The sequence below is a fragment of the Saccopteryx leptura genome, chromosome 1 (genome assembly GCF_036850995.1).
Source record: "Saccopteryx leptura isolate mSacLep1 chromosome 1, mSacLep1_pri_phased_curated, whole genome shotgun sequence".
In the NCBI taxonomy this organism is placed as follows: domain Eukaryota; kingdom Metazoa; phylum Chordata; class Mammalia; order Chiroptera; family Emballonuridae; genus Saccopteryx; species Saccopteryx leptura.
The window spans coordinates 135,811,802-135,837,727 of NC_089503.1; the positions used below are offsets into that span (position 1 = coordinate 135,811,802).

Below are 25,926 nucleotides of genomic sequence, written 5' to 3' on the forward strand. Positions count from 1 at the left end.
CCGTGGTCAAGGCACATATGAGAAAGCAATCAATGAACAACTAAGGTGTTGCAGCACGCAATGAAAAACTAATGATTGATGCTTCTCATCTCTCTCCATTCCTGTCTGTCTGTCCCTGTCTATCCCTCTCTCTGACTCACTCTCTGTCTCTGTAAAAAAATAAAAAAAATAAAAAATAAAAAAAAATTACAAAAAAAAAAAGAATTTTCAAAATCATAAACTCATATATTACTTAGATAAACTGTGTTTGGACTCAAATGTTCATTTATTGGGATAATTATTCTAATATCGTGGAGAATAAACACTGATAGTTTTGTGCTAGTATATGTACATATTATATATATATATGCCCATGCATATGTTTGTGTATTCTAAAGAGAATAACTGAGTCCAAATTCAGTCTCTTCTGGTGATTTCCAATCTTCCCAATTAGTCAAAATAAATGGACAAACGAAAATTCCTCAGTGCACTCAAAAGATGGCTAACATCAACAACTGTGTTTTCCTGTCCCTAGCCAGTAGGTGTAATGTGAAATGGTAATCCATGGCTCTTAAAATTAAGGTTGACCAAACACAGGATTCAGATATTACTTTTGCATTGGGTCACATGAAAAGTAAGAAAGGAAAATCTCAATATTAAAAATGCAATCTAGCAAGCCTTAATTCCAACACGCCCACGAAGTGACCTTATACTAGTGGTAAGAAGAAAAAGCCTACTGTTGATGAGTCTGAACCATAATTCAGAGATTATACTGACATTTTTTCAGCCTGATGGTGGGAAGGTCTTTTTCTAAAACAGTATCTGAAAATGAAAAACTAAGAACTGTAATTTTAAATTAACACTTATATTAAATGCTTGACTTAGTTTAGGGTTCTGAAAATATGAACACTTCTCTCCTTTGATATCCTATTCTAACAAGTGCTAACATCGTCCCTAGAATGTCTTCTTTCTCAGTATAATGGCTATATAATTTTCTGCTATTGAAGTACACTTTAAATTTTTATTTTTAATTACTATTAAAGCTATAATGACTTTAAATGAATTAACTTGTATAAAACAAAGGTTTGTGATACATTATCAGGATGATATTTCAATGGTGAAAAAACAAAGAAGAAAGAACAACTATTTAGATTGTAGTATTTAAAAACACACCATCTTTTTGTAAACTAGCTCCTAGCTTGCTTTGTGATATAATTTAATCACAATGTTAACTTGGTAAATTACAAAATTTTGAAAATCAAGATTTGGAAAAGCATCAGACATATTTCATGGGTGGGGAAAAAAATCTTACAAAAACAAGTCAAAAAATTTCTCTAAGGATGAAGGGAATGTGGTACAGAAATGGCTAATTCTGCTTTACAAAATCTGTCAGTGAGCGTCCTCAGAGTTTCCTGAGCTCAGACTTAACTTCTAACTGATGTAAATAACACTCTAATTCCATTTACTTAAACTGGAATGCCCGTGTCTCCACTCTTCTTTGCCCCAAGCAAGCACTGTGCTGAATAGGAGAAACTGTATGATCTGGCCTTCTTTGGGGTCTCCACTGGTCTCTCTTTCTTAGTGTCTGACTGATGCCAAGTGACTAGTGCATTCAAACCATCACTGAAAAATACACACGTGGGTTCCTTTTAGTCTATTCTACTTCTTTTACACCTTGTTTTTATTTACCCTAATACCCCTGGTGGAGGCACTTACTCTGTAGACCAAAGGCAATTATGCTCCAACCAATAAACCATATGTTCAGGTGTGTCCCAGATATGACATTCTCCTCAGCTGGCAAAAGTCTGTGTTTAAACACAGAATGGAACTTAATGATTTCCTGATATTAAATCTTAGAACAAGTTAAAAGTTGGTGGAGCTTCTGACATATCTATATTTCAGGCTATCAAAAAGTTTTACAAAGTAATAATTTATATTTAGCAGTTAATAAACCCTAAAATGGACATATAGTAATTTTAGAATTAGTGGTTAATAGGAGATAGGAGATACTCTAAATTTCAGATATTTTCAAACCTTTATGTTGTAATTGCTAAAATAGAACTAACTAATTGCTAAAATCAAAACTAACTGGTTATAACTGAATCACTTTCTGAGAAATATGTTTGAGGATATCACATTCAATGACACAATCAGACGCAGCATCAGGGACCTGAGAGACAATTTGGTTCAATACTGACTCTATAAAATGAGAGACTAGAAGCCTAGAAACATTAAGTGACTTGCTCAAAAACAGGTAGCTGGTTAGTAGCAGAACTGGACTAACTAGCCCCTGGTCTCCTGGCTCCCAGGTCTCTTCATTTTTTTTTTTTCAGTGAGAGAGACTGAAACAGAGAGAGGGACTGACAGGAAGGGAAAGAGATGAGAAGCATCAACTCGTAGTTGTGGTACTTTAGTTGTTTATTAATTGTTTTCTCACATATGCCTTGACTGGGGGCTGCAGCCGAGCCAGTGACCCCTTGCTCAAGCCAGCAACCTTGGGCTCAAGCCAGTGACCTTGGGCTTCAAGCCAGTGACCTTTGGGCTTAAGCCAGCAATCACGGGGTCATGTTTATGACCCCACACTCAAGTGGTGAGCCTGCGCTCAAGCTAGTGACCTCGGGGTTTCAAACCTGGGTCCTCTGCATCCCAAGCCAATACTCTATCCATGCACCACTACCTAGTCAGGCTCCCAGGTCTGTTCTTAACACTGTTCTACAGTAGGTGTGCCCTATCTCTGATAACATGCCAAGAGCATGTATTTCCTCTGTTCCGCACCTCCATGACATCTTTCCTTTCACTTACTTATGCGCCAGAAAGGACAATAAGATAGCCTGTAGAATAAAGTAGAGGAAATGGAAGACAGCAAAGGGAGGCCTGTGAGAAGTGAAGCCAGAACATAGGGTGACCGGATCAGGTGGGTTCATGGCAGGAATCGGGTGGGAAGCATACATGTACAGACACCAGAGTGTCAAGAGGGGCCGGAGGGGCCATGCTGGACTCTTGTGAGTTCCAATATGAAGACGCACTGGCTATGATGCAGAGGAAGCCAGCCAGCATTTGGGGGGAAAAGCAAGGAATCTCATAAAAGCAGATAAGTGAGGGTGACTGAGACATGTTAACAGCAGAGGGAGAGAAAGTGAATCCCTGAAAGATCCCCATCTCTCTTACTGACAGTTAAGGGACAGGCTCCCTTACCCACTGCTTTGTGTGAGTCTAAGTTCTCTATCGCCCCAAAACCCAGCTAAACCAAACCAAAACAGTCCACCACCACAGCTCAGCAGAGCAAGCAGAGACGAAAGATTCCTACCCTGATGGTGACAACTCATTAGAATCAGGAGGGGTTCTGAGGTCAGACCTGGATTCAAGTATCAGTCCTTCATTTAGAAGCTATGCTACTTCGAGTAAGTTACTTAATTTCTCCAAGTCTGTTTCCTTAAAACTAACATTTAGGAATTCATTCAATCATCTATTAAGGCTAACTATGTGCAAGTCCCTGGACTTAATGTTAATTATTCTCACTACCTGTGAGTAAATTATATGGAGATCCTCTAAAGAGTTTAATATCTGGTCCATCCATAACCATTTTGAGAAAAATCCCTGCACTAGTGAGCTAAAGCAGTGGGTAAGGGAGCCTGTCCCTTAACTGTCAGTAAGAGATGGGGATCTTTCAGGACTCAAAAGCAGACTCAGGGATTCACTTTCTCTCCCTTTGCTGTTAACATGCCTCAGTTTCTAAAATTCCTTAAATCTCAGAGTTTTACAGTATAACAAGAAACATAATGACAGATAAACAGGAAGACTCAGACAAAATTCTCCCATTAGGAATACTAAAGACACTTGCCTCGTAACACATATACACAGAAAATAGTACTATAAAAAAATTGTATGTGATCATCGCTTTCTTGAGTTCAAAGGGCTTTCGATTTTCCATGAGCTTTGGTCCCAGAGAAGTGACAAAATAGACATAGAGTGCCAAGATGATGGTTTGTGGTAGAGGCGAGGACATGAGGAGCCAGTCTTCAACTCTTGGATCTAAGAGAAAAACAAGATGTAAGTGCACATCCACTTAGCCCAGAGATAACTGGCAGCAACAAGCATTTCTTTAAGTGAGCATCTAGATCCTAACATTGACACTGGACTATTTGCACAATGATCACTATTATCTTCAGGAAGGATAAAGGGAAATCAGCAGTAATGATGGGGTTTGAAACAGTGAGGGTGGCAAAGGGCAAAGGGGATAGTGGTCATCAGAACCCAGGTGAGAGTCATATGGAGAAGTGCTCTGAAGAGGAGCCATGATTTTCAGTTAAGGGATTCAGCCAGGACAAGGCAATTCTTCAAGTAAGGGGCCAAGGGAACTGATACCCCAGCAACTCTTTCTTCCCTGTCTCTAGTTTCCTGGAGCTCTACATTGGCTGAACCCAATCGGAAACAAGAGGGCAGGGGAGCAAGCCCAAGAATACAGTCCACACCGGTCATTCTCCAGGGCCCAGCACAGTACGCAGAGAGGATCTGGAGAACAGGAGCTAACCAGCAAGGTCTACCATCCATTTATATATAACCACTAGTAACAGTTTAGAGTTCCTCCATCCAGACATTCTTTCCATTCTTTTATACACAAAAATGTTTCTGTTTTCAGTTTCCTAACTTTCTTTTTTCCCCAAGAAAACTGGGACATTTCCATATATGTATATGGTATCATAGAATCATCAAATTCAAAGTGAACTTAGCATTACCTAAGTATCTAAAGTATACATTTGTTGGGCAAATAAGTTTGTAAAATGTGATTTTTATATTTGCTCACTTTGTTAAAAATGGCGCTGCCCACGTGAAACTGCTAATTACCTTCCTGCTTGGGAAGGGTCATTGTTATGCTAATGTGTGCTGGAGGAGGCATCTTTGTGGGCCCAGGAAGTTTTTTAGGAGACAGAAGGAGAAGAGAAGAGGAAGCCAAGATGGAGGGGAAGGAGAGAGAAGTCAGTTTTGCAGAGTAAGAAGCCATGTTGGCACATGGGGAACGAGAGGTGACTTAAACTCATGGGGGCCTTTGATTCTAGGAAAACCCGAATATGTCAGTAGCTTTGTGAGCTCTGAATGAGTGGGTTTTGGAGCCCTGTGTGTTTTTACTTGCCTGCCGGGTGCAAGGCTAGAATAAAGGAATGGCCTACCAGTCTTTGGCTCCACAGTTTCTTTACCATCTACCTGAATCTAATGGGAATCTGCACCTGCATGGCCACAATGGTGGCGGCCCCTGGCTTTACAGCATTCTAAGAGTACAAACCTGATATTTTGAGCAAAAAAAATAGAAAGAAAGAGGGAAATAAAGAAAGAAAGGAAGAAAGAAAGGGGGAGAGAAAGAGGGGGGAAGGAAGGAAGGAAGGAAGGAAGGAAGGAAGGAAGGAAGGAAGGAAGGAAGGAAGGAAGGAAGGAAGGAAGGAAGGATGGAAGGGAGGAAGGAAGGAAAAAAAGAAGGGAGGGAGGAAGGAAGGAAGGAAGGGAGGGAGGGAAGGAGGGAGGGAGGAGGGAAGAAAAGGGGGAGGAGGGAGGGAGAGAGAGGGAAGGAGAGAGAGGGAAGAAAGGAAGGAAAGAGAGAGAGAAAGAATGGAAGGAAGGAAGGAAGGAAGGAAGGAAGGAAGGAAGGAAGGAAGGAAGGAAGGAAAAAGAAAGGAAGGAAGGAAGGAAGGAAGGAAGGAAGGAAGGAAGGAAGGAAGGAAGGAAAGAAGGAAAGAAGGAAAGAAGGAAAGAAGGAAAGAAGGAAGGGAAACCGGATCACTGCTAGTTACAGGCCAAAAGAGTTAGGTGAATTGAAAATTGCAACTCAAGATGAAATGTGATTAGTTTTAAAATCTTAAGTAGTTGGGAGTAATCTTACTATATTGCCTCATGAAGCCAGAGTATTATAAAAGAAAATAAGTATGGACAGGTGTATCTGATTCAAAATTGAGTCATGACTAATCTTACGTTGTTAAATACCGTCACTTTTAGCAATTGGCAGAGAGATAGGGGGAATACCACCCTTGCTCATTTAAACTGCTAATTATGTAGGCAATTACCAAAAAAACCTTTAAACACCTGTAAAACCAGTAGCCGCAGCCACCATCACAGCTGCCTGGCCCATGCAGGTTCACATTTGATTCAGGCAGATGGTAATGAAACAACAGAGCTAATAACTAGTGGGCCATCCTTTATTCTTGCTCGAGAAAATACACATAGCGGGAAAACACTTCCCTTTCTATTCAGAGCTCCCAAAGCCACTGACTTTCTTCAGTTTTTGCTAGAATCAAAGGCCTTCCCAGCCTCACTCAGTTCCCAATGCATGCCTCCATCTTGGCTGCCTCCTCCCTTTCAACCACGTGGTCTCTCCTCCTCTCTGTAACAATGTGGTCTCCTCCTCCCTAAAATGGCCTCCTAGCTCCTCCTTTTTTCCCGGGACAGCCCTTCCTCCAGCACATATTAGCATAACCAAGCCCCTTCCCAAGCATGCAGGTAATCAGCTGCCCCAAATGGGCCGCGCCATCTTTAACAATAACAGCATAAAAATCACATTATACTTATTTTCCCAACAACACCCTTCAAATCTGACTCCCTACCCAAATAGAAACTCAACAAAAGTTTGCTGACATTCATAAAAACAGACAGTTCTCAATTAGAAATACTTTAAGATAGTCACAGTTTAAACAGGCTTTGAAATCAGCTATCCACAAACATGTCACTGAAATCTTTTACTGCTTCTGTTAGCTTCCTTCCTTCCCTTTCACAAGTTTCCAGGGATATCTGTGTGCCACAAGGCCACAAGGACCCCTAGCCCCCAGTCCATACCTCATCAGGGAAGTCTCAGTAAGTAAAAGTTGTCACACAACTGGGCACCTTAAGACAGAATTAGAACTAATCAAACTTTAATTGGTTTCTTCTATCAGTAGGTAATCAAAACCTTAAACACATGAATATAAGCCATATTAATATGCCTAATTTTAATCTCCATATGAGATAAGGACTTAAAAGAAGTACCAAAAGAAGAACCCTGCAAGGATGTTAATAACATTATCACTTTGAATAGTGACAGTACAAAAGATTTTTTTTCTAAATGCTTCTGTTATTAATACATCACATGTATGATTGAAAACATTTTTTTAAGTATCAGTAAAGGAATTCTTGAATTAGAGATACAGTTTCTTTTACTCTTTCATTGACTCAGCAGGGACAGAATGTAAAATGACATCATCTTTGTTATTCTGCTGGTGACGGTAGAAACAAAACAAGTCAGGAAAAGCATGCTGGGCTGGCTCAGGAAGCAGAAGAAAATAATTTTAAAATAAATAACTTTTCCTATAATTTAACATTTTAAGCACACATCTTTAAAAAAAAAAAACCCTGGACCTGACCTGTGGTGGCGCAGTGGATAAAACGTCGACCTGGAAATTCTGAGGTCGCCGGTTCAAAACCCTGGGCTTGCCTGGTCAAGGTACATATGGGAGTTGATGCTTCCAGCTCCTCCCCCCTTCTCTCTCTCTGTCTCTCTCTCCTCTCTAAAAATCAATAAAAAAAAAAAAAAAAAAAAACAACAAAAAAAAACCCTGTATGTGACTTTCAACTTTTACAGATTAAAAAGACAAAAAACACCATTATATCCTTAGGGAAAAGCTAGTTAATTTGGCTTCTTGTTATTTTAAAGCAAATAATTGAACAAAACACTAAGCTTTTTAATCCTACCTATCTTAGCAAAGTTCTGAATTTTTGATTCTAGCTCTCCTACTGACTTGTTGTATGACTTGGGGCCATTGACTTAAAGTCTCTTTGCTTATTTTCCTCATCTGTGTACTGGGCATAAGACAGCATGTATCAAAGGGAGGAGACTGGGAGGAAAAGGTGAAGGGATTAAGAAGTACAAATTGGAAGTTACAAAACAGTCACAGGGAAGTAAGTGACAGCATTGGGAATATAATCAATAGTATTGTAATAGCAATGTATTGCGTCAGGTATTGAAAATATCAGAGGGAACACATATGACTGTCTAACCACTACACTGTACACCTGACATTAATACAAAAAAAAAATACTGAAGTAAAGTGTAATTAAAGAATAAAATAAAACAGCATGTGTCCATTAGAGGATTTAGTGAGTTCCGTCTCTGAGGATGGAAAGAGCAAGCACAGTGCAGTCCAAGTGGTCAGTAAGTGTTGCTTCCGTTGTGACAGCAGGTCTCAACTGTCAGCACAGCAGAATCATCTCTGGAGTGTTTAAAAGTCAAGTGACAAAAAAAAACAACACCCCACAACCCTGATCCAACTAAATCAGAATCCTAGGGTCCATGAGTCCCAGACATCCGTATTTTTTTTAAGGTTGCCAAGGTGACCCTGATGAACTGTCAGAACTGAGAACCAGAGGTTTGGTGAGCTTCTTTCTCCTTCACTCAGTGCCTCAGGGTCCCACACTGTGTGCCCTGCAGCAGTCCTTCATGTGGCTTCCCCCCTCCTGGTCCAGTCAGCTACATCGGGTCTTCCATCCAACCGCCAACTTCCTAAAAGTACAGCCCTGCTCAGATTTTTCCTCTGCTTAAATTAGTGTTCTCTACTGAGCAGACAAAGCTCAGTCTTCAACATGATGTTCATGGCTCTGACAACTGTTTATTTTCCAGGTGAAGCAGTGAGCGGGGCTGCTGGGGTGAAAAGTTTGCAAGTCAGGTGTGGATGGTGACTTGAGAGGGGTGATGATAGAGGGGCTGCTTGATGACATGTCAAGTTAATCCTGACTCAGTTTACAATTCCACAAATTACAAAAGGGGTGAGATGAGCTCTGTTTCCCGCAGAGACAAAAGGCTGGTGAAGCATTTTCTATTTGGCCTCAGAGTTGGGTTTACAAGGTCACAAGCAGAGCTGAGAGGAAAGCAGGGACACGAAGGCAGGCTGCCCGAGAGCCCATACCCCATGATTACCAAAGCTCTGACTCATTACTAGCCTCATCATTCTTTTCTAAGAGTGCTCCAGAGAGAGAGTGTACCGGGGAAGTACACAAGCCACATACATAGAATATTAGTGAACTAGTCCATCAACTACTTATAAGGCAGTGATTTCTTAAGTAGCATTTACTAGCTCAGGGTATACCCTTTGAAATTCCAAGCATCGATAAGACAAAGAAACTGGAAGGAGAAGCAAGCATGAACCTCAGTACTGTGTGAAGTCCTAAAGGTTCAGAATGGCAACACTCTTATTCAGACTTCATCTTCTTGCAAAAAGATCACAACTAAGTCTGAAAAGTTAGCATTACCAACCAAATAGAAGGAAAGTTGCTTTTTATTTTATTTCTTTTAATTAAGTGAAAGGTGGGGAGGCAGAGAGACAGACTCCTGCATGCACCCCACTGGGATCCACCAGGCAAGGCTCTATTAGGTGATGCTCTTGCCCATCTGGGGCCATTGCTCCATTGTTAGTGCCTGAAACGAGGCCATAGATCCATACTCAGCCCTGGGGGCCAAGGCTGCAGTAGGGAGAGAGAAGTGAAAGGGTGAGGGGTGGAGAAGCAGATGGTTGCTTCTCCTGTGTAACCTGACCGGGTATTGAACCTGGGACATCCACATGTCGGGCCAACGCTCTACCACTGAGCCAACCAGCCAGGGCCAGAAGTTGCTTTTTAAACATTAGAAAACACGATAACATTATTTCAAAAATTGACACTTCATATCTAAGATTCATAATAAATCCTCTTATAGCTTAAATATTAATTAAACCATTTTAACATTTTGTAGCTGTGGAATTTTCCACATGAAATAACTATGCATGATCATAGCTTCTCTAGCAATCAGAAAGCCAAAGAATACCAGTAAGTTTCCTGAAGGCGACTCAGGATTAGGGCCAAAGCCAAGAATACACTTGAAATTCTTGGCCCTTAATCAGGTGCTCAGAACTTCCCAGAGTAAGCAAAGTAAAAACTGAATTAAGACAGCCAGAAACAATTCCTAATGGCTTTCAGAGATCAATACCACACTAAGCAGAAGCAAAAACCTTCTCCTCTTTTATCTGAAAGTGTTCTTATAAAGTTGTAAATTTCAACACAAAAACTTTTTAACCCTTGTAGAATGGGACAGGAAAGAAAATATGAAGAAACTTTTTGAAACAGTGATGTGTTGTGTTGGAAGTATTTTAAAATGAAAATGCTCTATCAATCATCTGTAACCACTGCCCCCACTCGCACTGGGAAACTCCCCAAATGACAGAGCACTTCCACGGACATTACCAGGTGTCTAGCAGGTAGCATTCTCATTTCTGTTTTGCTAACAAAGAAACTGAGACTCACAGACAAATCACTGGTTAACGATCACCTAGCTAGTATACAGGAGTGTCAGAACTTACACTTAGGTCTTGGCATTACCTACCCAATACCTTCCCTCCTCTCTCAAGACATGGAATGAACCTAGCTTCCGATATGTAGCTCCGCTTCCTCTTCCTGTCATCCTTTTTGCACTATGTGCAGCACTGTTTCCAGAGCTCTCCTTGTCTCTCCATGGCCACCCCAACCCTGGGTCATTCTTTTTTTCTGGCCTAATATTATTCAGCTTTTAAATGTAATTAGTCCTAATAAAGAGTATAGAGTTGATCTGTGGATAAAACTAGAAATGAAATTCAGAAGTTCATTTCTAAATATTTTATAGTTCTAGCACTATGTAGATATTCATCATCATTTAAATGGATTTGGCTCTTGAGTTAGCATATTGATTATCTGAATCTCTTGGGTTCATGCATTGGGAATAGCAAATAGCAAGAGTTGAATAGCCAGGGTTCTCATCTTCCAAACAGGTCTATTTCCAAAAATGTACCCAAACCTACTTGCTTCCCAAGTTCAAATCATTAAGTTCAGGTAACAAGGTATAACTCTACTTTGAAAAAAAATACAAATAAAAAACCATTAGAAGCAGTAGAAAGAAACTAAAAAATAATGTTTAAATTAAATACTGAATATACGAGAATGACCATAAACCTTCAGAGAAGAATAACCTCTAAAGAAGCCTATATGTATCTCTGCATCATTATATAAGCTGAAAAGAAACTAATAAAAAATGAAGGAAAGAAAGACAGACAGACAAAAAGGAAGAAAGAGAAAGAAATAAAAGAATCATTCTCCATTTCCCTACCAGAGTGAAGCATCTCTATTTATGAAATCTTTTTAGATCCTTGGCATTCTCCTTGGCTGTCAGGACCTTTTTTAGTGAAATAAAATTAGTCTCTAGCAGTCTACTGAAGGATGGCAACCATGAGACAGTGTATCATGGCTAAAATTGTTAGCTGGAATATAACTCTAACTGTGGCAGGTACCAAGGTGGCACTTTTTCTTCCTGAATTAGGTGAACATGTGATTTCTGGTTGACAGGTATGAACTAATCTAAAGTGGTGATGGTGGTGAACATGTATAAAATAATTCAAATGTAAAATACCAGAATACTAATCCTAATCAGAAAAAAATATAGGTTCTAGGTTTTTCTGTGAATAACTAACCATGATGTCGGTAAGGTCACATTGGCCTCAGTTTCTTCAAATCCAAAATGAAGAGTTAGCTGTGATAACATCTAGGTCAATCCCAGCTCTAAAATGCTTTGATTGTCTATTTAAAAAATTTTACCTTTGTTATATATATTTTTACCACATCTTGTAATAGTTATAAAAGTAACACACATTTAGTGGTATAAGAAAATCTAGACAGACACAGACAATAAAAAGTTAATGATAATCCTACCATACAAAGACAACTGCTAAGCCTCACAAAAGAAATATATGTGGTATTTTATAACCTGCTTTCATTTAACATATTTTAAACTTCTTGCTGTGGGATTAAATGTTTTTCTATAATGTAAGTTTTATTTTTAATGGGCAAGGGGAGAAGACAGGCACTTCAGAATTAGCCAGGGCTTACCCTAGGAAACAATCCCTGATCTTTCTGATCACACCCTTGGGGGTGTGGCCTGTGACTAAAAACCATCATCTTGAACAGAACCATCGTTGGTTATAACTGTTATTCCTTTAGGAGCATTCAGGCAGAAGCCAGTCTAAGAGCACTGTGTCTCCAAAATCACTTTGAGTGGCTACTCAGTTGGAATGTACCATCATTTTTTACCCAATTCTCTTCGTTGGATATTAAAACTAGTTTTACTATTATAAACGTCATAATGAACACTGTTTAGATCTATCATATACACATCTGTAATGAAACCCTTGACACTTCTTCACTAATTAGTAATAAAAATAATGTTGTGCTTGAGGGAGTATTAAGCTGCAATGTCTCTCATTCTGTTTCAGTGAAATCCTATTAAATATGAGAATCTGACATAAAAAGAAATATAAGCCTCAATTAGGAAATATGGTTACTTACCAGCATCCTTGATCCAATTACCATAAAGACGTACGGTCCTTGATGTGAGATCACTGAAGGCCATTTTTTCCACAGAATTTACTGGCTCTTATAATGAGTTCTTCAGTAAAACAACAACAAAAAAGGAATGCATTATGATCTATGAATTTAAATAAAGCCAAGTTTCTAGTAATACAATATTTAAAATGCTAAAAATTTAATAGGAATAACTGGCAAACCAACAAACTTTTACTGAGGGTAAATGCATTAGTGAACCACATTAAACCCTGATGCAGTCACAAACATTTAAAATGTTTCATCATTGCAAAAACAAAGCTTATTTCACTGAAAATTCTATGTACAAGATACAAAAGGAACAAATGATTCTAAGAATTTTCATGGGAGCACCTTCCTTTTCTGCAACAGTGTAGACCAGGAGTGGACTGTACCTCCCATGGCAATGCTGAAAACCCCAGGAGAAGAAAGAAGAGAAGATACATAAACTTTCAGAAAAGCTACTCTGAGCCAGACTTATAGCTGATCTTCAGGCATAAGACAGAGATTTTCTACATGCAAGTTTTTACAATTTAAGTGGAACAGAAGTAAAAAGTGGGAGGGAAAGGAGATTTACGAGAGCAATAGAGAAGTGCCTAGTTTATCAGACAGACAAGAATAGCTGAAAATAACCAGTGAGAGAAAATTAGCTGTATTATATATTCAAATAAATTCTAAATCTTCAATAATTAAAACACTGTGACACTGGCTCATGAAGAGGCAAACCAATGAAATACAACAGAATGTCCAGAAATATACCAAATACAATTTGGAAATTTAGAGCTGTATTCCATAAATTCTAAGATGCATACTTTCCAACATCTTAACATCTCTGATATATATCATCACACACCTTACAAGAGGATAATGTATCACAAAATGAACAGCATATTTGATTCCCAGTCATATGGTAGGAAGATGAAAAAGTGCTGGAGATAGATAGTGGTGACAGTTATACAAGAATGCAAATGTACTTAATGCCACTGACCTTTATACTTAAAAATGGGTTAAATGGTAACTTTTACATTATGCATATTTTACCACAATAAAAGAGAAATTCTCTATATCTACAATAGGAAAATTCAGTCTTTCTTCTAGAATTCTAAAATGAAACCATGTTTATATACATATAGTACAGATAAAGATGGCATCGCAAACTAGTGGGTACTAAATTACCAGCAGTTATTTAATAAATGGTGTGGTCCAACTGGATAGCCATCTGAAAAAAAAAAGCTGGAACCAAATATTTCACTATAAACCAAGATAAACACCAAGTTTTGTTACACATGCTACCAAAGTGAGCACAAGATAAACACCAAGTAGATAAAAAAATTTAATAAGGAAAATAGGGCATGAAAGTACTAGATGACACCTTGGGAGAACACTTTTATAAAGTTGGAGTGGAAAAGGCCTTTCTAAGTTTGACATAAGCTCCATTACACACAAGAGAAGACTAACAGACATAACCATATGAAAACCAAGAAGAAAAAAATCCAAATGACAAGCAGGAAAACATATGTTTAATTTTATTGCAGGCAATTACTATTTTCTCTAATATATAAGTACTAGAAAGTCCAGAGGAAAAAAATGAGCAAATTTCCACACAATTAACTCTTAAAGCATACTAAAAGTTGCTTAACTTTTATCATGGCAAGAAATCTACAATATTTTATGACATCAGATGTGCCAAAGTCCAAACATTGTTATTAATCTGATGGGCTGAAATCCAACAATTTGTTAACTCTGTTGGCAGGACTGTAAGAAGCTCATGCATTGCTGCTGGGAGTGCAAATTAGCACAACCCAGAGTGAGGATAATTTGGCATTATTAGTGAAAATTATAAGTGCATACTTTTAACCCAGCAATCCTACTTTTAGAAACTTACAGATATACATGCACACATGCAGAATGACATATATTCAAGGTTATTCATTGCATCATTTAGTTTAGTAGGAGCAAAAGACCAGAAACAAGCCAAATGTTTATTAAAAGGGAACAGGATAATAAATAATAGGTCTAACGCCATGGAATAGAATGCCATTGCAAAAAAAGAATGAGGAAGCTCTCTGTGTGCTGATATGAAAAGGTATCCAAGATAAACCGCTATGTGAAAAAAAAGCAAAGAAAGCTACAAAATTTTTAAATGACTACCTTTTATATTGAAACAGAGAAAAGAAGTAAAAATATCAATTTACTTTTATTTATTTTAGCATAGAAAGAACTCTGAAAAGATTTCCATGAGGAAGGGAATGGGGTACAAGCTGGGCTGAAGGGATGGAAGGAAGACCTATAGTTTGTTTTTTGATTCATGCCAATGTGTTATTATCTACCTAAAAATAAAGAATTAAAATATTTTAAAGGGAAAAATAAAAAATACCCACACATAAATGCATGTATACACACAAGAGGGACTGTTATCTTAATTCCTCAAGGGTCCGGCAGCTCCAGAACATTGCTCAAGTCCAGGAAGGTATCTCAGCATGGCCCCTGCTTTGGTACATCCTGTGTCCTTAAGCTGAGTTCACATTCAAGATGTGGTGATGCCAGAGTCTTGCCAGTCAGCATTGACTCTTGTTTTCCTATGGGTGTTTCTACAGCAAAGGTGTGGAGTGAGCTGAGGATAAGGGCTGTGGGGACACTAAGGCCTTGGTTTGAATCCCACCACTTAATAGCTGCGTGACCCTCAGCAAAATTAAAGGTCAATTTCTTATTCTGTAAAACAGGAATTCTACAACTCACTAAGATTAAATAAACTAACTCAGAGAGTTGTTTTGAGGATTATATGAGATAATATATATTTATAAAGTTTAGAGCACAGACTCTGATAAAAAAAATTGAGCATTGGAAGTCAGACAGTATCATTTATAGAGACAAGTTCCATCAATTCAATTGGAAAACACCTGACCAAACTCATTATCTTGTACAGTCAAATGGCAGTTTAAGGAACAAACCTAGAGAAAACTTGACTACTTTCATTTAAAAGCCTGTATGTCACTGATTGTACATTACTCTTCCCTTAATGTTTTCCAGTTGTCTCAATGTGAGTGTTCTCCCTCACCTTAACCTCTGAGATAACAAACTTCAAGCCATTATTTTTATAATTAAAATGCAACAGTAATGCTGTTTAAATTACTCAGAATCACACTGAAAATTTCTAATTCTATGTGGCATATGGTGGGGTGACATTTCAAAGCATTACTTTATTTTCTCTGCAATTCCTGCTTCTTTTTTTCTCCCCACTAATTCCACCATTTTTCTCTTCCCAGCCCTTGCTAAAGCACGAAGACTCAAGAAATCACAATCTATTGCAGATGGGACATATTCATAGGCAGTAAACACAGTGGTTTCTTGCCTCACCAGGCGGTGGCGCAGTGGATAGAGCGTTGGCCTGAGACACTGAGGACCTAGGTTAAAAATCCCAAGGTTGCCAGCTTGAGCATGGGCTCCCCAGCTTGAGTGTGGGGTCTGAGCCCATGGTTGTTGGCTTGAGCCCAAAGGTCACTAACTTGAAGCCCAAAGGTTGCTGGCTTGAAGCCCAAGGTCACTGGCTTGGCTGGAGCCCCCTATTCAAGGCACATTTGAGAAAGTAATCAATGAACAACTAAGGTGCCACAATGAAGAATTGATGCTCCTTATCTTTCTCCATTCCTGTCTCTCTCTCTCTCTCTCTCTCTCTCTCTCTCTCTCTCTCTTTCTCTCACTAAAACAAAACAAAACAAACAAAAAAAAAAACCCAGTGGTTTTTATAATCCCTGAGACTACACAAGACTGAGATGGAGGAAGAGAGAAGGTAATCAGGGGAGCAATTCACACCAGATGGGATGGAGTGGCAAAAACAGACATCCTCCAAGCAGGAGAGAGATGGAGGACTGGAGAGGTAGGGAAGGGATCCATTAACCCAAGCTTTCTAGAGTGGAGACTCTCTCATTGATCCTTGGCTTGTAATAACCTGCCAACTGACAGTCCTTAACACTTGTGCTCCCACCAGAAAAGAATGGCCGTAATGGTGTAGGAATGGGGCATGAAAGCAAAACCTGACCCATTTACCTTGTTGAAACTGAACACAAACTACTGAGAATTTTCTTATAAGCTGGGACCATAATGGACTGGATGCCATCAGTACATTGTAGGGATTGGTGTAAAAAAAAAAATCAATAACTGAATTTTGGGGCAACCTGAGTTGTCCTGCAAATATAGTGCTACCCCTGGATAAGAGCCAGGCATACCACCCTCACCCAATCTTCTACCATGATTAAACATGGTCACTTGGTTACTAGACAATGGTACCTAGAAACAGGAAGAAACTTATTCCATGTGGTCAAGGTATAGAGCTATCTTCTAGCTGACAGCAGAACTGGGACCTTAACAATCAATTAAAAATACTCAATGGCATAAAAGTTCAGGGATGGAGATGCCAGAAAAGTCAGGGCTTTCATATATGTAAAGCACAGGCTTACAACTCATTAACAGTAGACAACACACTTCCACTGCGGGTGGAAGAGACGAAGGAGGTGCTATAGGGGAAGAGAAAAGAGCCCAGTGAGAGTCGGTCTGCCTCAAAAGTATGTGGTAGGGTTAGAGTAAACGGGCCTGTGGAGGGAGACTGGTGTGGGTCAGGTCATTGCCCAGTCCCTACAAACCCATGGATTTTGCTCCTTGTTTGTGACAGTATCACTAGTGACTGGGTCATTTTGTAAAGAATGGACTTAATCTGCTGAAACTAGCTTTTTTAGGCCTACGTTAGATATCAAGTTCAACTGTAAGAAATGTGCTTGCTACCTACAGGAGAATGTCCGGCCCACAGGGCAACTTACCTGAAGACCAGTCAAAGCCATAAGCTGCTTATGTCAACACAATATAGCTGTAACACTAAAACATAGAGCGTGCTTAAGGTACCTGATTACTTTGTCTCTTTTGCTTCAATCTATTTTAACAGTAATCACAGGCAGAACTTACCTGGGAGAACTTCTTGCTGGAATTCACTCAGATGGGATCGGGACCTTGCTGTTGCTGTGGTAGGAAGTACTTAGTAGGAGTTCAGAAATCTAAAACCATGGCCAACCATTTCCAGGCAGACCCTCAAGTGTAGATGTATCCAAACCCTGCAAAATGTGTTGGGGATACTCTCTTGAGGGAAAGGAGTGATGGAGTCAGCATATGACTTTCCTAGGGCATGTCTATAGTCCACAAATAGCCATATTGTTTTCCTTTTCTCTTTTGATGTTTGGGAGGTTCTGGACTCCCCCACATTGATCTCTGCTTTGGAAATCAGACATTATGGACAAACCTTCAAAAAGAGATCTGGCTAGCCACAAAAGCTGCTCAGGGACAAATAAACCTAAATTAGCTCTACAGGAAGCTACCAGCATAGCAAGTGGACAGAGGTCTGTGATGGAACTGGGGAAACTTTCTATTGAAAAGCCAACTGTAGCCTGACCAAGCGGTGGCACAGTGGATAGAGCGTCGGACTGGGATGTAGAGGACCCAGGTTCGAGACCCCAAGGTTGCCAGCTTGAGCACGGGCTCATCGGGTTTGAGCAAGGCTCACCAGCTTGAGCCCAAGGTCGCTGGCTCAAGCAAAGGGTCACTCAGTCTGCTGTAGCCCCACAAGAAAGCAATCAACGAATAACTAAGGTTCCGCAACGAAGAATTGATGCTTCTCATCTCTCTCCCTTCCTGTCTGTCCCTTTCTCTGACTCTCTCTATCACAAAATAAATAAATAAATAGAATTAAAATGCTTAAAAAAAAAAGAGCCAACTGTAGCCTCATATTTGGGTGGTGGTTTTAAACTTTACCATTGTCCAAAGTAAGAAAGAAGAGGGAGACAGAGCAAATCAAGCTATTCCACAAAAATAATAATTGCTCATCGGAGAACTAATAAGATAAACACAGCTTCAGATGCAGATGGTATGGTTAGGGAGGAGAGCAGGGCCAGCTCAGAGAGCAAGAGGAAAAGTCGCTGCACCCTAACTCGTTAGAAAGGGGCAGGGCATCTAAGCAGTGAGTCAGAACAGGTGACAGCCACTCAGCCTGCCAAGTGGGGAAAGGGCTTCCCAGGAGAAGGTATCACAGACAGCCTCTCCGAGTTAAGACTCGGGAAAACCAGAGTTTAGGCAGAGTCCCCGCTCCTGCTATCATGGGGAAGAAAAACCCTGAGATAAGAAATACATTTCTCGGTAAGAATTCAAAGATTGCTAGGGAACCTTCCTGGACAGTAATCTGTGCATTCCCCTTCTCTGCTGTTTTGTCACTGGAATTGGCTGTCGTCGTCCCCCTCCCGCCACCCACACCCTCTGTAGTTAAGTAGAAAAAGCATCAAAGAGGCTGGGAGCTTGAGTGCTGGACAGAAAGATGTGGGTGCTTGAGTCTGTTCTGCCCCAATAATTCAATTAGACTGAGGCTGAAGAAAGGAGATCAGAAACTTTAAAGTGTATTAAAATGTGAAAAATAACTAAAAAGTAATAACTTGTTTGTTTCAAACAGGGTTTCTCAACTTCAGCTGTATTATTTTGGGCCAGACAGTTCATAGTTGTGAGGAGTTGTTCTGAGCATTGCAGGATGTTTAGCTACAACCCTGGCCTCTACCCACTAGATGCCAGAAACATGCCCTTCCCAGCTGAGACAACCAGAACGGGTTCCAGAAACTGACATGTGTTCCCTGAGGGGCAAAGTCATCTCCAGTTGAGAACCACTGGTTCAAAGTAAACTACCAATATTTATTCATCCAAATAAGAGTAGTTTCCTTCACAGTAATCACTTCGGCAATTGCAGAAATCCCCCCTTATCCATGGGGGATACATTCTAAGACCCTCAATAAAAGCCTGAAACCACATAACACCAAGCCCTATATAGACTATGTCTTTCCCGTACATACATACCTATGACAAAGTTTCATTTAGACATTAGGAACAATCAGAGATAAACAATACCTCATAATAAGATAGAACATATAACAAAATACTATAATAAAAGTTATGTGAGTGTGGGCTCTCTCTAAGTATCTTACTGCACTGTACTAATCCTTCTACTTGGGATGGTGTGACACGATCCCACGCCCACGTGATGAGACGGAGGTGGGTATGCCAGACAAAGGGATTTACATCCCAGGTAGGACAGAGTGAGACAGCATGAGATATCATAATGCTACTCAGAACAGTTGGCAATTTAAAATTTATGAAGTTTATTTCTAGAATTTTCCATTTAATATTTTCAGACCGTGGTTGACAGCAGGTAACTGAAACCATGGAAAGTAAACTGAGGCTAAGGGGGGCGGGAAGGCGACTGTACTCATTTATTTCAATGATGCTATGATTCAAAGCAATTCTGAGCTTTTCTTTACAAATCAACTTCAGAGTTCTTCAAAATCTCATTAAATGGCTTTAAGGGAAAAACACTGTTGTCTACAGCTTCTAAAAATCAAAGTCATAACTAATCATAAGTTGAGAATGATTTTGATCAACACTGGTTGCATGAATATAAGTGGAAAAACAAATCAATGTTTCTCTCTATCTCTCTCTTCCTCTCCCTAAAATCAATAAATAAATAAAAATTTTAAATGGTTTTGAAGGTAAATGGATCAAACCAGGTACATCTTGATAAATGGGATTGGAAATGAGAGGAGTGAAAGTGGATTTAATGATAATTTACTACTAACATTTTCAAGTTACAAGTAGCAAAATGAGGACAATTCCAAAGGAACAAATGCAGAAATGTTTAGGACTATAGCACTAATTGTGGAAAAAATGTATAGTGGCCTGAGGTCTCTGGAAATCACACTCATTTAACATACAGCATATTACTTGAAGTCATATTTCTCTTTATCATTTACTATAACTCCAGTTAAAAACCAGTGAATCTAGAATGTAAAATAGACTCAGTGAAAATCTATTTCAAATGACAGATTTTCAATTTGTTAATTACTGTGTGTGTTCCAGTACACACACACACACACACACGCATGCACGCACACACACACATACATGTTTGTTATACCTATCATAAAGAATTTTGTGTTGTTTTCATGTTTCATATATGTATATATGTTCCTCCTTGGGATTTCCTTTCTCACCGCCCCCCACTTCCCTTGTGCCATTTCTAGTTAATAGCCAGCTTGTGCAAATTGCCTTGGGAATGAAACAGACAGCAGAAGGCAGAGAAATGGAAAGTTTTATACTCACTTTTGAGTTACAAAAGCTTGGGCACTTAGCTGTACAGGAGAACTCAAGGGCATAGACAAGAGATTTGGGAGGAAACCTTTGAGGTTTCCATGGCTCCTACAGAAAAGCAGGCTTCAAGCTGGAGGGCGGAAGAGTCAGAGGGAAGGCAATTAGTGCAGACTTCTGAAAGAAGGGCAACAGCCCTGGCTAGGTGCCCAGGAGGATTATGAAAAGCAGAGAGCAGGAAGGGTCAGACTCTGTTATTGGGTAGAGCTGAACAGGTGGCTGATGGGGACTTAGGCAGCCACAGAGAATTTCTCTTGCTCCAGCATGACACAGGAGAGGCAGACAGACTTCTGAGTACCCTCCAGAGACAAGGAAGTATGGCAAAAGAGCTGTAGAAAATGAAGTCATGCACCTAGCAACAACAGAGACCCCCATGGACAAGTGGCCAATACCCGATGGGACCCTGAATATCTTAGGGACTCAGAGGACGGCAATGGTGACAGAGAACATTGAGAACTAAAAGGGTTCCTCCTCCCAACTAAGTTTTTTCTAACTTGCTGAGAGGGGTGATCATATTTAGAGTAAACTGAAATAAGTTCCTACTACCCCGAAGAATAAAGAAATCTGTATTAAATATTAAGCTATAAAGAAATTTTGTTCTTACAGCACTGACTTTGTCACATGAGGTTTGAAACCATTTACTTTAAGTATGGGAATATGTCAGTACAATTTTTCTCCCTTCTATGTCCTTTACATCAGTGGTTGCTAGACCTGATAGGTAACCAGAATTACCTGGAGAGAAATTTGGATATAGTTAATATTTTGGGGGAGAGTCTTATGATGGGCCAGGTTTGGGAACCTCTTCTTAATACTCCATAAACCATTCTCAGACACAACACCCACCGTATAAGGCATAGGCATACAAAGGATTCAGTTAATGAATGTAAAGTTCTCAAGCATCTGTAACAGAAAATCATTACTACTTTTTAGGTCTTAGTAAATTGTAGGAAATTAGAATATAAGCCTGTGTTCTAGGCAAACAAAATTGTCAACACAAATATCATCAAAAAGATACTAAACACCTAACTTTCTGTTTTTCAAATGGGAATGTTATTGTATCAAAGAAGATAATTCATCTGTAAGTAACAGAACACTCAACTGAAAACAGCTTCAGCAGTAACCGAATGGTTATTTCACAGAAAAAGAGTCCAAAGGTAGGGAAATTTCATCCAAGTTGGTTAATTTCTGTTTAAATATAAAGACGATGGCAATCATTCCAAATGTCACATTCTCCTATACCTTAATTCAGAGCACCAAAAGGGTAGGGTCTTATGTCTCTTTTTAGTAGCTTCAAAACCCTCCCCAATGCTTTCCAGAAGTCCCTCGAACTCCCCTTCCCAGAACTGTGTCACAAGCCAATATCTACACCAAGCACAACAAAAAATGAGTAGGGGCTGCAGCAGCTTTTCTGGGCAATGGGTACTGTATTTACTACCCGCATCCCTCAGTCACATGGGAAAGCACACAGTTTCAGGGAAGTAGGAGTCTGGAATAAGGGAGAAGAGTCATTACCCCACAAGGAAGAAAGGAAGTTATCATAGAGAAACAATGTCTGTTGTAATTGTGTCTTGAAGAGATTACTTTACGTGATATTTCCAACATGAAATGAAGCCCAGGCATTGATTCCATCTATCTAAGTGCACTTTGCTTGTTCTGGTGATATGGGCACAAAATAAACTAATATTAATGTTTCATAAAACAAAATATGATTAATAAGCTGAACATGATGTTCAGCACCACATAAGACTTTCTAGTGACTTTTATGTATCTGCTATTTAAATTATCTTGCACCACAGTCTCTTTGATGATACAGAGACACACTATAAACTCATCAACACAGACAGCATAGGTTGGACTCACACTTGTAATTGCTGTTATACCACTTCCACGAACTTAGGTTATTCTGATAGGTATACAGCATATTTAAATAAAATAGATGTTTTCCACCCCCAATGACAAGGATGTCATAGTATAAATTAACCCTCTCTATATATGAATAGACTCAGGCTTGCTCGCCAGTCAGGTTTAAGAGTTGTAATTGCATGTCAATTGGGACCTCAAAACAAATGTCTTTAACCCTTCCATTCCTTACTATTCTATTTTGCATCTTGATTTTCACTTCTTCACTTTCCCTCAATAGAGGGACCTATTAAAATTAGATGCCTCAGGAAAATATAACACTATATATGCATGGCCCTCCAGACTAATCCAGATTGCATTACTGCTTGGTTCAAGCTCTGCAGCACAATCATGACTTACGAGTTTGAGCAAAGAGGCAAACTTTAGGTGTTTATTTAATAATTTCAACATGTTAATATGGCAACCTGTTACAAAGGGAGTCCTAGAAACCAATATTAGCAACAGCCTCCACTAGGAAATACAATTCATGTTGAACCTTCAGTAAACTGCTACCTACACTATTTATTAATATTGTGCTTGTTATTACTCTTATAACCGAGGCTCTTCCAGGTTAAGCAGAGCAATAAGCACGTTTGCTGAGTCTCTGGCCCCAGTGTAACATTCTGTAATTAGAGAGATGGTGCAAACTTAGAGAAGCATCAGTGGGCTTTTAGGGCAAATAAAGACTTGCTCAAATCATCAGCAGATATAAAACAGTGCTGGTCAGTACAGGATAGGGGGATAAAGATGGGACCTCGCCCTCAGGCAGTCTCAACATTTGGAAAGATTCTAGAAAATGGGATGAATAAGTCTGAAAGGAGAAAAGCATCTGAAAAACTGTCCAAGTTAGATACTTCTGGGAAATGTAACATTAGACATGTATGACTAACAGACTACAGTGACCACTGGGACCAATGGGACTTGCCTTTCTGTCAGAAGAAGTGGTAAGTACCTCAAGGGCTATTTAGTTTCTATTTGTAATCTGAGTCCTAGTACAATGCCTTGAGTAAAATAGGTACACAATTAAAATCTGCTGAATGCATTTTAAAATCTAAAATCAGAAAAACAAGGCAGGACAAGAATAAACACTCCACCCTTAGGCCTTCTTCTCTACTATTTTTCAAATGAATGCAATACACCTCTCATTCATTTTCTTTTCAAACAAAAGTATTTTTATTAATTAATTAATTTAGACAATTAAATTTAATAGGGTGACATTGGTCAATCAGAGTACATAGATTTAGAGAAAACAACTCCACATCATTTAGACAGTCGATTATGCTGTATACCCATCACCCAAAGTCAAATCATCTGTCACCCTATATTTTGTTTCTCTTTAAGCCCCTTCCTTTCCCCCCACCCCTCTCCCTCTCCTCTCTTCCCCTCCCTCTGGTAACCACTATATTTTGTTTCTCTTTAAGCCCCTTCCTTGCCCCCCACCCCTCTCCCTCTCCTCTCTTCCCCTCCCTCTGGTAACCACTGTACTTTTATCTATGTCCATGAGTCTCAGTTTTGTGTCCCACCTATGTATGGAATAATTATACAGTTCCTGGCTTTTTCTGATTTACTTATTTCACTCAGTAAAATGTTATCAAAGTCCATCCATGTTGTTGTAAATGATCCGATGTCATCATTTCTTATGGCTGAGTAGTATTCCATAGTATATATGTACCATGTCTTCTTTATCCAATCCTCTATTGAAGGGCATTTTGGCTGTTTCCATGTCTTGGCCACTGTGAACAATGCTGCAATGAACATGGGGCTGCATGTGTCTTTACCTATCCATGTTTTCAAATTTTGTGGGTATATACCCAGTAGAGGGATTGCTGGGTCATATGGTAGTTCTATTCTTAATTTTTTGAGGAACCACCATACTTCCTTCTATAATGGTTGCACTACTTTACATTCCCACCAACAGTGGATGAGGGTTCCTTTTTCTCCACAGCCTCTCCAGCACTTGTTATTACCTGTCTTGTTGATACAAACTAATCTAACAGGTGTGAGGTGGTATCTCATTGTATTTTTGATTTGCATTTCTCTAATAGCTAGTGAAGATGAGAATTTTTTCATATATCTGTTGGCCATTTATATTTCTTCTTGGGAGAAGTGTCTATTCATGTCCCCTCCCCATTTTTTTTATTGGATTGTTTGCTTGTTTGTTGCTGAGTTTTGTGAGTTCTTTATATATTTTGGATATTAGCTCCGTATCTGAGCTGTTGTTTGAAAATATCATCTCCCATTTAGTTGGCTGTCTGTTTGTTTTGTTGACAGTTTCTTTTGCTGTGCAGAGGCTTCTTAGTTTTATGTAGTCTCATTCATTTATCTTTGCCTTTACTTCCCTTGCCTTTGGGGTCAAATTCATAAAATGTTCTCTACTGCTAAGGTCCATGAGTGTAGTACCTATGTTTTCTTCTATGTAATGTATTGTTTCAGATCTTATATTTAGGCCTTTGATCCATTTTGAATTAATTCTTGTGCAAGGAGACAAACTGTAGTCAAGTTTCATTCTTTTGCACATGGCTTTCCAATTTTCTCAGCTCCATTTATTGAAGAGGCTTTCTTTTCTCCATTGTGTGAAACAAAGTATTTTTTGATCATCTGTTATTGTACAAGGAAGTGATGAGCAGAACAAAATATTATTTTTAAAATATAGCCTCTAAATTCAAACAACTTTCAATTTGGCAGGAATAATGAACACCTACACAGATATCTAAAATGCAAAGCAGAATGCAAGGTCACACAAACAGCTAACATAGAATCGTACAGCCTCTAGAAATGAAGAGTCACATCTGGCATGTGACCAGCAGAAAGGCTTAATGGAGGAGAGGACACATGAGCTGAGCCTTGAGAATAAGATTTCAATAGGCAAAAATATGTGCACCTGGAAGAGAGGAATACATCACAAGCAAAGGAACCACCAAGGGAAAAGTCATTCATTTGTTTATTCAATGAATATTCTTACATATCTGTTATTTGCCAACCACTGGTTTTGATGCCAGTGAAACAGCAGAAAACAAAACAAAAATCCTGCCTCCATGAAACTATAGAAAAGCTCCTGGTGTGTTTCCACAGTGTTTGTTAACCCATTTTGGTTTAATGTACAGAGTTAAGGAAGGGGACAACAGAAAGATCAAGACAAGAAAGGTTGATTCCAGTGAGAGTACTTGATTGTGGAGGAACCAAAAATCAGGCTAAAGAATTTTTTGGACTTAGTTCTGTTGACAGTGAGGACTCACTACAGGTTTCTCAACCGGGGACTGTCTTAATCAAAGTGATGTTTGGTAAGATTAACTGGGTGATAGAGTCCAGGGCTGGGTGACTGAGGGTGTGGTTTGGAAGCAGGGAGAACAACTATGTAGCTATTGCATCTTAGAGGGAAAGATCCAAAATAAGTATCACTTCCTTTAAGATGTCAGCCCTGATTCAATCAGATCA

The 25,926-nt window shown here is 39.3% G+C and overlaps 1 protein-coding gene across 2 annotated transcripts in view; it reads right to left on the reverse strand.

The window, feature by feature from the left end:
• ELOVL7 (ELOVL fatty acid elongase 7) overlaps nucleotides 1–25,926 on the reverse strand; it is a 94,989-nt gene that overhangs the window by 15,074 nt on the left and 53,989 nt on the right. The window contains exons 1-3 of one of the 2 annotated variants that reach the window (XM_066375518.1): nucleotides 21,615–21,660; nucleotides 12,337–12,436; nucleotides 3,821–4,011 (exon numbers count right to left, since the gene is read on the reverse strand). In XM_066375518.1, the coding sequence (XP_066231615.1) occupies nucleotides 3,821–4,011; nucleotides 12,337–12,400 (255 nt within the window). In that variant the 5' untranslated portion in view covers nucleotides 12,401–12,436; nucleotides 21,615–21,660. Of the gene's footprint in view, nucleotides 1–3,820; nucleotides 4,012–12,336; nucleotides 12,437–21,614; nucleotides 21,661–25,926 lie in introns of those variants that run through there. The other variant, XM_066375508.1, reaches the window with a different exon arrangement.